Source organism: Falco biarmicus, chromosome 11 (assembly GCF_023638135.1).
Source record: "Falco biarmicus isolate bFalBia1 chromosome 11, bFalBia1.pri, whole genome shotgun sequence".
Classification (NCBI taxonomy): Eukaryota; Metazoa; Chordata; class Aves; order Falconiformes; family Falconidae; genus Falco; species Falco biarmicus.
Window position 1 is genome coordinate 3,649,449 of NC_079298.1, and position 14,319 is coordinate 3,663,767.

At 45.8% G+C, this 14,319-nt stretch overlaps 1 protein-coding gene across 1 annotated transcript; it reads left to right on the plus strand.

Annotated features, from left to right (window-relative positions):
• The first annotated feature begins 1,092 nt into the window (after positions 1-1,092).
• Positions 1,093-14,027, plus strand: PTGER3 (prostaglandin E receptor 3). Its single transcript, XM_056356523.1, has 2 exons — positions 1,093-2,020; positions 10,865-14,027. The coding sequence occupies exons 1-2, from the start codon at positions 1,187-1,189 to the stop codon at positions 11,150-11,152; spliced, it is 1,122 nt and encodes a 373-aa protein (XP_056212498.1). The 5' UTR covers positions 1,093-1,186; the 3' UTR covers positions 11,153-14,027.
• The last annotated feature ends 292 nt before the right edge of the window (positions 14,028-14,319 follow it).

Consider the following 14,319-nt stretch of genomic DNA (forward strand, 5'->3'; position numbering starts at 1 on the left):
AATGGCAGAGGGAGAAGGCAGAAGTTGTGTCCTGTACTCCCTGTAGCTCCAGACCCATGAGTCGATGTCAGAATTGAAAAGGGGGTGAGGTGGGGGGTATTTTCCCCTCACGCTTTTCCAGACTTAGTACTTCAGGCTGTGCGCAGTCCACCTGGGCTTGGCATGAATGTTCCCAGCACTAGACTTTGCAAGTGGCACCCTGATGTGTATCTGCACGGTTAAAGTCTGGGTTCCTTTGTGCAAGGACAGGCTGTACACATTCTGGAAAGGAGAGGAATTAACAGATAAGCCACAGCTCTATAATGCGTAGAGCAAGCCGTAACTTCTAATACGGTTCTTATTTATGAGAAACATGGCTCTTCCTATTTCATGGTTTAGCCTGCTCACACTTGGTCACACCAAGTAAAACCTGAGCAGGGCAGTATTTTAAATTAGACTGAGTTAGTGGCACTTTTAACCTCTGAAACTTAACACTTCTTAACTCTGCTTTCACAGGTAAAGTGAGTTAAATCCCTAACAGTAGCAGATTATATAGAATAAGATTAGAAATTCCTGCTCGTAAGCAAGGAAAGTATCGTAACGTGAAACAAGGGTTTGTAACAACGTTTAGTGCTGGTTTTCTGACTAGTTGTTCCCCATCTATCCATTGCCTGCGCGGCCAGGTCCCGCTGAGCTCCTGACACGAGGGCAGAGGGAAGGGAAGGCGTAGAGGCTGGAGGTGCTCAGGCCCTCGGCCGCCTAGTAGTTAATTTATTTATCTGTGCTTCATCAAGCCAGTTATGGCCCGAGCACAGAGAAGGGGCTTGGCGGAGCCCGAACTCTGCTAATAAAGAGTTCTGGGAGTTAAACAGCAGGAAAAGAAAGGAGGCAAACGGCAGAGGAAGGGCTGGTGGCGGCTGCCCCTCAGGCACGGGAGGGCCCGCTCGCCTCTCCGCAGCCGCTGGGCGACCGGCCGGCAACCGCGCCGGGGGAGCTGCAGCCCCGGCACCGAGGGCCACGGCCGGCGCTGAGGGGGCCCGGCCTGAGGCGGGTGCCGCCCCGCCCGGCCCCTCAGGGCGGGAAGCGCCGTCCCCCTGCCGCCCGCCCCCGCCTTGTAGCGGCTGCTGCGCGCCGCGCCGCCTGAGCGCCGCTGCCCGCCATGGGCCGGCCCCTCGGCCCCTCGCCGCCGCCGCCGTAGCCCGCCGGGATGAGCCCCTGGCCGCAGTGCCAGCGCCACCCCAACGGCACCGAGCCCGGCGCCATGGGGCAGCGGGGCAACGGGACGGGGCGGGCGGCGGAGGGCTGCAGCACCGTCTCGGTGGCGTTCCCGCTGACCATGATGATCACGGGCATCGTGGGCAATGCCCTGGCCATGCTGCTGGTCTCCCGCAGCTACCGGGCGAAGGACAGCCGGAGGAAGCGGTCCTTCTTGCTGTGCATCGGCTCCCTGGCCCTCACCGACCTGCTGGGGCAGCTGCTGACCAGCCCCATCGTCATCTCCGTCTACCTGTCCAACCGCGCCTGGGATGCCGTGGACCCCTCGGGCCACCTCTGCACCTTCTTCGGCTTCAGCATGACTGTCTTTGGCCTCTGCCCACTCTTCATCGCCAGCGCCATGGCTGTGGAGAGGACGCTGGCCATCCGCGCACCCCACTGGTACGCCAGCCACATGAAGACGCGGGTGACGAAGGCGATGCTGCTCAGCATCTGGCTGGCCGTGCTGGCCTTTGCCCTGCTGCCCATCGCCGGCCTGGGCCGGTACACGCTGCAGTGGCCCGGCACGTGGTGCTTCATCAGCACCGCCGACAGCCGGCTCACCGGGAGCCTCTTCTTTGCCTCCACCTTCGCAATCCTGGGGCTCCTCTCCCTCGTGGTGACAGTGGCATGCAACCTGGCCACCATCAAGGCCTTGGTATCACGTTGTCGAACCAAAGCGACTACGTCGCGCTCCAGCAAGCAATGGGGGCGAATCGCCATGGAGACACTGATCCAGCTCTTGGGGATCATGTGTGTCCTCTCAGCCTGTTGGTCACCGCTGCTGGTAGGTCACTTGCCACCCGCCACGGGCTAACCTCAGGCGTCCGCCCTCCCTCTCGTCAGGCAGGAGGTGGGGGGGGGGCACCAGCCATTCAGGTCCCTCACGGACAGCGTGGCCGTGAATGGCCCAGAGGGAAGAAAGCGGGGATGGGGACAGAGCCCGTGGGATGTCAGGTGTGGGAAGCTGGCAGGAGAAAAGCTGGGGGAGGCCCGAGAGGGTAGCCAAAATGCGGCATGTTTGGAAAAATAAGACAAAGGAACTGAAGTCCAGAGGAAGGGCGTTGAGGAAAACAAGGGTCTTGCACAGAGGAGAAGGGCAGGATGCGAGGAGATCATGGGTCTGAAAGCAGGGTGCTGAAGTCGGCAGTGCTCGTAACGCAGAGCCATAGGTACCAGGCAGGTTTGGAGGGGGGCGGGAGCGGCTGGGCAGGAGCGGGCACCGGCAGCAGGGAGGACACACTGTGCCCCTGCCCGGCACTTTGTACCTGCTTGGCAGCGCCCTTGGGGTCTGAAGGTGACAGGACAAGGGGAACCTAAACTGCTTGTGCCTCATTTAGAGGAACCTGTGAAGAAGTTTATCAAGACCTTACTGTGGTGGAGCCCTGTGCTCATGCCATTTATGATTTTTTATTTGCTCCTATCCTGTAGCAAAACTTACTTCAGTGCTTTATGAGAAAAGGTGTGACTTGTGACTTTGAGAGTGCCTTCTGGTTTTCAGCAGATTGCTCGCTGTGTCTTACTTCAGGCAGCATTCTGGGCTTCTTGTTTCTGGTGTTCTAGATGACCCTTGCATTTCTTTCCACTATGTTGTTATTCCTCACTCATGCCCTTTCTTGTCAAACTGAGGCAAACCCCTCCTCGTGATTTAGCCTCAATCCATGTCTCTTTCTGCCATGTGGGACAAGGGCACACCCGGGAGTCCAGTACCCCATGTACAAAGGCCAGCTTATTCAGAGGATAGTATGAGTTTTGAAAAGTTTCTGCTTGGGATTCATAAGCAGAAAAGGGCTGAAGTAGTGGTAATGTTGGAAGTTATGTGAAAGGTACTTTATGGCCGGAGGACTTTTCTTCCTTGTTGCACACCAAGAAGTTGAGCTCTTGTAAATGAGGCTGTGACAAAAGTAATGGCTGACAATGGTAATGGTCGATGGGGATGAGGTAATAATAGCAAACAATTTAATTTAGTAATGTTATCCTTGTAAATTAATTAAAATACCATCAAACCTCCAAAATAACCCCACCCCAAAATAAGTCAGAGGCTATAAGTTAACTTTCTAGAGATCATTAACAGCTTGTGACGGAAGTAAAATACGAAACCACACTGAAAACTTGGTGAGGGCAAAGAATAATGTTCTGCTCCTCAAACCCCAAGGAATGTTAGATCTGAGAAGTTAAACAGGAGACTGCCCTGTCACTGTTTCTGTGTCACTGCACGTGGATTGCCTGCAGTCCGACACCTTGGCTGGCCGTTAGCGTTGCTGTGGCACCTCCTGCTGCTGTGTGCCGTTAATTCCAAAGGGGACATGCTAGGATTTCTTTATTTTACAGAAGTTAACTGTTGTATGCTCGTCCATAGTTAAACAGTTGAAAAATTTAACAGGCATTTATTAAATGAAGGCAGTATGCTTGCCTTTCAGCCCTTGCTTTTGTAGTCTTTCCGTTGGGACGTGGGTTCTGCCCTGCCCTCCGCAGCTGAGGCAGCAGGACCCACGCTGCTGCCTCGACCAGCCGAGGGGCCATGGAGCTGTTGCACCTGAGGGTTCAAGCAGCCTTGTAGCATCAAGAGAAAATCCCCGAGATGAGGGACATTTTTTCCTCTTCCTTCAAAACCTGAGTACTAAGAAAAATCAGCGGGGCTGCAGGGATTCCTCTTGGTGGTTTGCTTCCCATGGCATTTTTACAGATGTAACAGTCGGAAGTCAAACCAGTACAGCTGCCCCTGCTCTGCTGAATGGATCTGTGGGAAGTGTTAATGGGATGAGTCAATGGAGCAAAGCCCAGGTCAGAGCGCCCATTGTAAACAACGCTGACACCTCCAGAAGACACTCGGGGAGCTGGTAAGAGAGAGCAGGGTCTCTCGGAGGTTTGGCCACGGAGGGTGATCTGACTCCTCCTGGCAAGGAGCCTGACTCTCCGAGCCAAATGCAGGGCTAGCTGAAGAGAGAGTGGTTGGCAACTCTTTGTACCCATTTTACGATTGTGTGGAGGACTGCTGCCGCATGGGGGACGCAGCCCTCATCCGGAGTGAATTTGTAAACAGGTCACTGCCCTGTGCAGCAGCAACACTTGAAAGCATGTAACTTGTTCCGTGGAGTTCTGCAACTTTTCTCTGTTGTCTCGTTAGCGTATTCTCCAGCCTTCGTATGCTCAAAATTGAATCACAACTACAGAATCGTTTTTATGCATACACTTCAGCTTTTTCTGTACAACTGCAGAGTACGAATTCGGAATAAGAGGCCAGATTTTTGGAAGAGTGACCATGGAGTAATGCAAGTATATTTTCAGTGAAAGCCAGGTTGTAGAACTTATTTAACCTATGGCTGCATCATTTAGCAGTTGTAAGAAATTTAGTTGAAACAGCAATCCAGGGACTTTCAAAGGCGATTTTAAAATAATATTTTTAAAGAAATCTGAGTTTTCTAACTAACGGAGTCTGACAACTGTTACTATTAAGTAAACAATGCCCTTTTGCACAGACAGTATTTTTAGACTTCATCTGTTGATGAAAATGACAAAATCAAATGTGATTTAACAGAAAAGTGAAACTTCTGATGATAGTTGCAGTGCTCTAAATGGCTTAATGAACCGTCCTGTCTTTTCTTGATTTATGCTGGATTTGGCAGAAGAGAGGAAGTGCACACATAAGGCAGGCATTGTCTCCTTTTGTTGTGCACTCGGGATCTTACTTGAATTCAGCATGGAGAACCTGGGGTAAAGCTCCACTTAAATAAGATACTGCTTTATCATAAGTGGTTTCCAGTTCACACTAATCTTTTTATTTTGGTGCTCAACTGTGGAGCATAATCATTGAACTAAACTGACAGCGGATCGAAATGAGTCTGAGGAGGACTGAGAAGAAGCTATTTCTTGGCTGCAGAGAAACACCAGTGCAACACAAACTGCAGTTCTCGTAATAATTCTTTTTTTAGAGCTCCAGGCTACAAAATTATTCACTCACAGAGTTGTTTCAAGGCTATTTAAAGTCAAAATGCTCAGTTATTCTGCTGCTTTTCCTGTTAAAATACTTCTCCTTAACCCTCCTGTCAAAGAGAGATCAAATATATTCTCTTCCACAGGCATTTTTATCAAAAACAGGTTATTTTCTAAAAATTTCAAATGTGCAAAGCATAGTTATGGAAAGCACTTAACGGAGAAAAAAAGACAGTGGTATCACTGAGTTGCAAGGCAAAAACGGCTCCTTTTATGTGAGTCAGTCTTCCCACTAATGCTCCGTTACCGTCTGAGGCTGGAATAGCCACCAGCTTCAAAACTGCCCCAGTATACTGATGATCTCAGGTTGGCCAGAAGTCTGGATTTTGCTGGACTGTATTTGTCTAGATAAGGTCACAACCAAGTGGTGAAAATTAGACCAGGTTTGTTGGAATCCCACTAGACTTGGATGGGACCTTGTAATGATTCCCTGCATTATTATCCTTCTGTAAACATGTTCTTATTAAAGTCCTCAGCCTTCTCCTGTAATTCTCCAAGAGGACTGCAGATTATTTCACGGTTGTATATTTCTCAGAAGCGGAGAAGTGATTTGCTGGAGGTTGCTCTGCCAGTGAGTGTCCTGTGGTGTGGCAGATGAGCAAGCAGTGCTGCCATGCAGGGAGCAGCACGGCCTTGATGTGGAGCCAGCTCTGAGAAGCAGCTCTCCCCAGGACAGACCGATACGTCTGTGGTCCGTGCACACCAGGAGGTGTTGCATTGCCCTACCACAAAAGGGTTGCTAAGAAAGATAGATCATCAGGTGCCGTATACCATAGATCCTTTCTGGATTGCTGTCAATCTGATGGATGAGCAGCTGCAGCGAGGAGGTGAACCCAGGTTCAGGTGGCACAGATGCCAGACCTGCCCTCTGTAGCCTCATTGGCTAGGCTTGCCTTAGCTTTGCCTGCAACAGGCAGTACTTCTACTTTAAAAAAGAAATCCAGGTCCATGCTAGGCGGTGGGAAGCTCTCCTTCAGAGGTCCACAGGCAGGCTGTAATGGCAGCTGGCCTGCTTGAACTGAAGTCTTGCGTTCTGCCTCAGCTTCAGCAGAAGCAGCAGAAAAGGGTCCTAAAAATTTGATGAGGCAAAATTACAATTCTGATTTTAAAACAAGATGGTATATGGCCATAGGTACTGTTAAGTCATTACAAGAAAAAATTATATCCTTGCCATTGTGGCTTTCCATGGTTCACTCACCACAGCCACTGCTAGTTTTTCATCAGGAGGATCCTCTGTTCCTTCTACATGTGACAGAATTACTTAAGCAACAGATTAGAGCTAATGGGAGAGGAGAAGCAGTGCAAGAGGCTAAATCCTCCTGTCTTTATGATACATAGCAAACATGTTTGGGGTTTTGGAAGCTATCTCAAGAAAAGGTTTTGCAGTCTGGGATCAGGAACTTCCCATCAAGATTCTTACCCCATGTTCCAGACCAGCTACTCAGCTCTTGCTTGGCTGGAAAATGTGCACCTTTAAGCACATCAGCTGTTTTGTTCTCCATCTTTTACTGCAGATAGCAGCAGTTTCCAACACAGTTTTAGAAAAAATATCTTTGGGAAGGTTCTTGTCTTTTTTTTCTTTTTTCTCTTAGCTACAATGTGAAGAGTTTAGAATGAACTTCCAATATGATAGTAAGCTGTCTGGGAGTCCCTGAGGTAACACAGGCTGCCCATGTAAAGTTAAGCTGGTGGCATTGTATCACCATGATGGTTGCTAGCTGGGGAGCCTGCGAAACAACCCTGAAAAGCTCTTGTGTACTACAGGCCAACTTTATTCAAAATACCGTAAAGATATCTCACAAAAGGCACCTTGTCTTTGGTTGTAAACTTGAAAACCAGAGCAGTGGAAGTTTAATGTTATTATAAAACTACATTCAATGATAACAGTAAATATTTAATAACAGTTTTATCTAATAGAATAAAAACAATTATCAACTATATTACTATATGCATTGTGAATGGAATTTTTTATAGACATAAATTGCATAGTCCCATTGACTTTATTATGTTGTTCCTTTACCTTTGGCAATCTTTCTTTTAATTAATTTAGAAGACCAGTACAGGCCATGATAAACAACCTCTAAGGCCATGATAAACAACCTCTAAGGATATCAAACAAATAAAATTTCCAGTAGAGCAATTGTTGGTCCAACAGATATTCCAGTAAAGGAATATTATGTAATAAAACCATAAATAAGCAGCAGTTGTCTGCTTGGGAAATTTATTTTATTAGCCTGATATTTTTGTAGCGCCATGAGTTCACTAACAGAAGAACAAGGCAGCAAGGTCTGCAAAACAAGGGTCGCTGCAGAGCTCCCAAAGGAAGAGCTAGGAGAGCTGATCTGGGAGAAAGTAACCGGAGTGCTGGGAACAACAAATATGTTGTTTCTGTTGGCTTGTAAGGTAGGCACAGCATATTTACACAGCGCTGCTACTCTTCACAGCGTGGTAGTGCTGCAGTCCCCATCAGGAGGTGGGTTGTGCTGGTGGGCACAGGAGGCAGATGATGCGGGCAGCGTAGACTGAGCTGTGACAGTGACAGTATCCTCAGCAGCCAGAGGTGGCAGGGGAAGTATTAGGATTGTGGTTGTGTGGGTCTGGTGCACAAGTGGCTGTTTGGTGTGGTCTGGATCTGTATCTATCTGTATTTTTAAGAAGTTCTACCTATTTTCATTTTTATTTAAATTAAATGTAGTAGATGGAATCCTTAACTTCTTCTATTTAAAGAAACAAAAACAATTCTACTTTGCTGCCCTGCCTTCCGGACTCATCTAAGTCTTTCCAAGGTCAACACATGGTTATTGATCTGGCACCCAGAATATCCCTTTGAATGGAAAAATCCTCCCCTGTAGCCTCAGCTCCTGGTCACCCTTGCTCTGGCCCAGTTTATGGGGACAGCAGCAGTCCAGATGTGACCTTTCTGGGTGACACTCCATTCTGAAGACAGCCTTCGGTAGGAAAGCCTTGGCTGGGATTACTCGGCTTGTGCTGCTGCTGGTGTGGATTGGCTCGGTTCTTTTGAAAAGCTGAAGTCAAGATGTTGGACAGGGCTGTGAGTAACTGACCGTGAGTCTCAGCCCTCGGGCTGCTCCCTGCATTTGCAGGGCTGGCGGCTGGTTTATTTAGTGTGCTACCACTGACCTTTGCAAAGGCCGTGAATTAGGTGTGCATCAGAGCCATCATGTATAGGTATCTATAGAATCATAGAATCATTCAGGTTGGAAAAGACCTTTAAGATCATCGATCTCCTTGACATATGCAGTAGACACATCAAAATGTGTGGACTTACTGCATCTCAATTCTGCAGGATTCCCAGACAGTAAATTCAGACAGTCAAGGTCTTCAGGTCATGCCCAGAAGAGATTTGCAAAGAAAAGAAGGGCCCATCCCGGGGAGGTCAGGTGCTGGATAGCCCTGTCCTCAGAGTACAGTGCAGCACGCAGGCCCTTCCCTGGCTCCCCAAGTGTTGCGTCCCTTCATGCTGCCACGCTTCAGCCTGTGCCCAGCAAGGGGGCCTGCTTGCAGCCTCCTGACGTACGTTATGAAGCATTATGAAGCACGCTCAGTCCTCACATCAGCTCTGCCTTTTCCTAAAGTGCCCAAGGGCTTCGTTGTGCATCACAGCCAGGTGTAAGCCCACAGGTATTTTCCCTGTTACACAGCTGCTACACACATTGTTGGCAGCAAGTTACATGGCAAGTGCCTGCTTGAAAGGCATTCTGATCCCTGTGTTTACGGGCTGCTGGAAAAAACATTGCAATACAAAATCCAATGTAGCTTATCTGTAGAGAAGCAACTAAGAGCCTCTGAAGTGATGTATTTTTAAGCAGTTGTAGCTGGTACAGAAAGCTCAGGAGAAAACTTTAGATAACAGATACTGACTAAACTATGGAAAATTATATCTGTCTGACATCTTTCAAAATGTGATTCATATTTCCCATGGTTCTATATTAGTGTATGAGAGCATCACAGCACCAGCTTTGCTGAGCTCTCTCAGCAGTTATTAAAAAAACAAAACAAAACAAAACAAAAACAACAACAACAACAACAACAAAAAACCACAAAGGAAAAAAAAGGGCTTCTCTCCAATTTTACCTGAACAAGCAGCAGCCTGATAAAAACCCCAGCACTTCTGCGGCTTGAGCACTCAACTGCAGATCCCAAGCTGGGTTCTTTTTCAGTCACAGGTTTTCTGTGCAGCCTGCAGCAGCCCTGGGCAGTGCCTTACCTTTCTAGTCTGTAACAGGAGCATAAAGGCGTCCTTGTGTTTCAAGGCTCATGGCATCAGTAGCTGTAAAGCAAGTTTATGACTTCATTTGGGAAATGAGGACGTACAAAGTATTCTTGAGCTGACTGAATCATTATAGTGCATTTTTCAGTTTCTAAGTCTTTTGGAGATTGTAAACCTTGTAGCAACCCGTAAGAAAAATGGATCCTCCCTGCCACCTGTACCATACCAACAGCACATATCTCGCTGATGCTTTGAAATATGAGTGATAAAATTACCTTAAAGTACAGGTTTTGGGGTGAAAATATTAATCAAAGCTGCCTCCTCTTTGTCTTTTTCTGAATAAATGAGTGACTATTGCTGACCAGTGCTTATGTTCTGCCGTGTGCCATCCACCCATGGCCGGACCCTCATAGCCCTAACTAGTGTTGTAAATCAAGATGCTGCCATGCCTGATGGCATTTAATCTTCAAAAAGATCAACCTGCACGTAGCTTTTGGCTCCCAGACTAGAGCTTGCTGATCCCTGCTGTGAAGTATGGGAGACATCAGTTCCAGAAACTTCTACGTGTGTGAAACATTTTACAGTGGAAGTAGTGTCTCTGTCGTGCCAGTTTGGATGCTGTGGGAAGCAGATTCCTAAATATATCACTTGTTCATGGGGAGCTGAACTGAGGGGGAAAGGAAGGAAATATCAGTCAGGTTGAAACAAGATGCAGTCTGTGGCTTTTGACAAGAGAGTAAGATTATTTGTTTTCTGGTGACTTAAAATATTTTCTTGACTCCTAGCCCCAAACACCTTTGTTAAACCTTTTCTTTTAATTTGGCTCAGTTTGCACACAGAATAGTTTACATTAAAATCAAATTCTAAAATTTACAAGTTGTAGAATAAAACAGCTTTAAAAAAATGAAGACGTTTTTGTATCTGACATTCTTTTTTCTGACATTTACTGTTTGTAACATAATTTTGAATAGCTCTATACATCATGAGTTATTCAGCTGTTCCTTGTAATTGTGATAATATGATAATGATAAAATGAGTGCCTTTAAGTCAGTTCTGCAAGCTCAGTGATTTTGCTTTCATCCAAGGCCATCTCGAACCTCTGGGATTTAGCACACAGCTTTCTGTTGTGTCTCAAGCAGGGAAGCAGCATGTGCTCCTTGTTTTAGCCTGAGTTCTATAACTAAATCTGACTGATAGCTGAAAGGTATCATGTTTATCACTCACGTTACATGCACACACAAACTGAGCTGCTCTCCCAGTGCTTGTTTGCTCTGATCACGGTTTGAATTGGATGGAGGAGGAAAAAAACTTCTTGACAGGATTTTGTCTTCAGGGATATTTGTATATAATGATATACAGATAACAGTCTCTTACCGTATATCACTTTTTCCTCCTAACTTCCCTTAGATAACAATGTTGAAGATGATCTTCAGCCACACATCGTTTGAACACTGCAAGGGGTTCTCCGATGAAGCCCAAAGCTCAGAACTGCACAAAGAATGCAATTTCTTCTTGACAGCTGTGCGTTTGGCCTCGCTAAACCAGATACTGGATCCCTGGGTTTACCTCCTACTCAGAAAGATCCTCCTCCAGAAGTTCTGCCAAGCAGCCAGTGCTGTCTCCAAGTGCTCCAACAATGAGTGGAAAGAGAGATCAATCACCTTGTCAGAGGAAATCCGACGGACAGCGGCATGAAGGAACAATGATCCTTTTGCATGGAAACTGCTTTGGCCAACGAGTAGTTTTAAATCATACTGTGAATTGGGGTGTCTGTAACAGGTTAGCATCCGCATAAATGGCTGAAAATGGTAGCATTGAATGGACTTATAGTGCCAAATAATTATTTATCTGATGTACCAAAAATTCTCAAATACAGAAGGAATTGATTTTGTTTCTACATTTTGCTGTTATTGCCATTTATAACTGAGCTGCAGAACGTAATGTTTTGTGTGCCTAAAATAGAGTTTGGAGGGACCTTTCTTATGTTAAGGTAGAAAAAATGGTTTTCCTATCAGGGGACACTTGGAATAGATTCAACAGATTAAATTACTGAAGAGACTTTCTCCTATGTATTTTTCAATACTAAGGTTATCTACTTCAGAAAGTCCTGCTTCCTCCTTTTTTCTGGAAGGATGAGGGGAGAAAGGGGCAAAAAAGGTACAAGAATTAAAGGAAGACAAAATTAGGAGAGCTTATCTGGATTTCAGTGGCTTAAAACTGAAAAGGTTGTGTAGTACCAATGATGGTACATCATCCTCTTTTGAGAACTGAAGGTAGCACAAGTCTCATGACACATGGATTTGTCCTGATAAATACTTGTTCTGCGTGGATGCTAAAGGAAGTCATTGGCTGCCGAGGATGTAGCATTGCGACAAATAGCACGAGTGGGAAATGTATGATTATTTTTTTTAAATAGCAGCCTGTGAAATACCCAGGCATAATGAGAATTGCTGTTTGCAAAGCACACTATAAAAGTACTTTGAGCAGATGGAGAGAATGATAAACATGTTGTAAGAGACACTAAATGTTCTCCTTCTGTAGATTGATAGCAAAGGTTTACAAAGCTAAAAATACTATTCTCATATGAGTTGTTTAATTTGGAAATGCACGTGTCCAGGAATAAAGTGAACATCAAATTATTTTTAATAGGGATGTCACTCAAGACTTCTTCTTTACTAAAAGGTCCTACAAAGTGGCCAGAATAGTACCCCAAAATAGTTTATTTCTTCTTTCCTCCAAAAAGACAAGTTTGAGAGAGATGGCAGCTTTGGGAATTTTTAAAATTGACTGGAAGACATGGGTAGAAGTGTGTGCATTAGTCAGATCTTTCCCCCAGGTAACTTGCATATTTTATTAGAAAACTGAGTTTTAATCCATTTGTGTCACATTTGAAGGTATTTTTTAAAGGGGCTATATTTTTTCCTCATTTTCTTCAGCCTTTTGTGGATTATAGCCTCTAATGTCTCCTGTTTCATGGCCTCTTAGGCGAAATTAGATGCAAATACAATAAAAGACAATAGATCATGTAGTTGTACATCATATACTATGTGCCATATAGTGTCGAATTCAGGGGCCTTAAAGGCAAATGTAATCCTGCATCTGCTGGGTATTTCTTGCCCAGAACCTTTATTTTTAATTTCTCTTCCTTTGTTTATAAAAGTAACTACTCAAAAAAGAAACTGGCTACTCACTTGTCTTGTTCTGCTACTGCATTGTCTATTTCCTTGTCTACATAGATCTAATTTTATCTGTGTGGTGTTCAAGTGCAACCTAAAAAGCTACGTCTCACTTTAATTCAAGAGCTAGCCTAAAACCACAGAGGCACATTTTGTAAAGTACTGTCTTTCTCTGATCGGTACACGTCATCTTCTTCAGTTTAGTGAAATAAATTCCTTTTTCAATTATGAGTAGATGGCACCCTTCAGGCTGCGGGAGCCCCTGCTCAGAGCTGTGCGGTCCTGGCAGCTGCCACAGTGTGCCTGAGCTGGTGCTGAGTGTAACAACTGCACGTGCCTGCACATCGATGGTGCTGCTAGCCCCGGTTCGCTTACTAAGCAGCACTTTGGGGAACACAGTGAAAAAAAATTGTACTCGTGCTCTTTGAAAAAGTGCCTTGTGGGATTCATACTTTTAAAAAAAATAATATTGTGAAATACAAAAAGCCTGGTGTTCTGTCCAGAGGATTCATATTGTTCAGTTTATGTACATTAGCTTTTTAAAACAAACCCAGTCGCTTGTAAAATATGTCGGGATGACCTCAGCCATTCGACTGAATCATACTTTGTCAAGATATTTCTGAGCAGCAGCACTTTCAGAGCACACAGCTTATCTGGGATGGGAGGGGGATATCGAGGGAGAAGTTCTGTGAGGACGAGTGAATCAGTCCCCCCTTTTATCAGCTCTTTTGTAGCAGCAAGAGGGGAGGGCTGGTTTTTCCTGTACACAATCAATCAAATACGTGATAATGAGAGAATGGCTCAAACGTGACATCGCCTTAAGGTGGCAGCAGGAAGGGACCTTTGTTCACTTCTAGAGGAGACAAACATGGGCTTGTTCTTAAGTGTCAGGGATGCTTTCACTGTAGTTCACTTGATGTTACGCCATGCCTTTTTTTAGTGACACAGGACACTGCTTTTATATTTGGAAAAAGGCAGTTCTGTCCATCTTTGGGTACGGTAGTAAGAAGAAGCTACTTTAAATATCAGAAAATGGGAAAGAATGTCTGCTTTTAATTTGTTTACAGAAAAGGAGTTTAAGCACTATTTGCCAGCCACGACTGCTGTAACGGGACATGGCTGGAGGAGCGCACTTTCAAAAATTAATTCAAAGAGCTTAAGTGTAAATGAAAGCTTTTACTTCCCATTTATTTGATTGAGTGGGAAGTTGTATTTTTTGTTACATTTCTTTAAAGATGCCTCTCTGTGTTGTACTTCTGTCAAAGACATTATGGGAACTGCAGCGTATGGAAAAATGATTTTGAGATAATTGTTTGCCTTAAAAGATAGCCTGTTTGTGTACCAAATCCATGTGTGTTGTATCTGTCGGAATAAAAGTTTGGCAGAATAACCAATCTCCGTTCCCCTGATTAGTCTTGCCAGGGACACCATGCCACGATGGTTTCCAACAGCCTGTAGAGAGCTGCGGGTGGGAGCGTGGCCCCGGCACCCCTTGCTGAGCAGCTCCCTCCCAGGGAGCGAAGCCACGGGGTGCTCACCCACCCTCCTCCCTGCTGCTGGTGCGCTGTGCCCAACAGCAGGAGGGGACGGAGGGTGGGCCATCCTAACATGTAAAGCATTATTTAGTAACGGGCCTTCCAATAAATGGTTAAGCAACCTTTGCAAAAGCACCACCTGCTGATGGAA